This window comes from Opisthorchis viverrini (genome assembly GCF_000715545.1).
Source record: "Opisthorchis viverrini unplaced genomic scaffold opera_v5_6658, whole genome shotgun sequence".
Taxonomy (NCBI): Eukaryota; Metazoa; Platyhelminthes; class Trematoda; order Opisthorchiida; family Opisthorchiidae; genus Opisthorchis; species Opisthorchis viverrini.
The window spans coordinates 1-717 of record NW_008759895.1 but is presented as its reverse complement, the minus strand read 5'-3'; the positions used below and the strand labels follow the sequence as shown (position 1 = coordinate 717).

Sequence of the window (717 nt, the reverse complement as noted above, 5' to 3'; positions counted from 1 at the left end):
CATCAGTTGAACTGGTAGGCTTGTTGCGTTAGTGTTTTGTTTAGTAAATTCATTAAGAAGAACTGGCTGTGATCTCCTGACCGTTGGACAGTCCCATAGACGTAATTCTCAGCGACCATTTTCACGAACAGAGTTTTACCGGTTGTTGTGGGTCCCTCGATGACGAAGGCGTTTTTTCGTGTACACAATTTGTTCATCACTGCTGTGAGGGATTTCTCGCTTGTTGATGTGGTTGACGTTGATCAGTAAATCTAACCACTCTTCTCCTTGTCGTGTGTCTGCCGGATGTTGGCAGGTACGACTATGGTGGTTGCTCGTAAGAATCTGTTCGAATGTCATGGTTTCTTGTTCTAGTATGATTTCCTTGCAGTAATTCGCGATAGAGTGTTCTGCTGTCTCTTTCCAGGTTGGACCGTATTCTGCGTAGATGTCGTCCGTATCTTGTACACTGAGTCTCTTGTATAGCTCATTGTAACTTCTTGCATCATAGGTTCGGACGAGTTCCCTCATGAGATCGAGTCTTCGTTTCCGGGTGATGTTATTATGTTTTTGTCTGGAGCTTCTTTCATCTCGAAGGAGTGTAGCACAGTCCTTCCGTTCGCGTGGTATCATATATAGGTCATCTCGTAAATGCTCCAGCTTTTTACCAATGCAGGTGATTGGTGTTTGCGCAGCTCGTACCAAATAGGCTGCAAAGTGGTTCCAATTGATGACGGG

The 717-nt window shown here is 44.9% G+C and overlaps 1 protein-coding gene across 1 annotated transcript; it reads right to left on the bottom strand.

Annotated features, from left to right (window-relative positions):
• Positions 1 to 135: 135 nt before the first annotated feature.
• On the bottom strand, positions 136 to 612 carry T265_12325 (hypothetical protein; the record flags this gene model as incomplete). Its single annotated transcript, XM_009179719.1, has 1 exon — positions 136 to 612. One exon carries the CDS (start codon positions 610 to 612, stop codon positions 136 to 138), a length of 477 nt encoding a protein of 158 aa, XP_009177983.1.
• Positions 613 to 717: the final 105 nt, after the last annotated feature.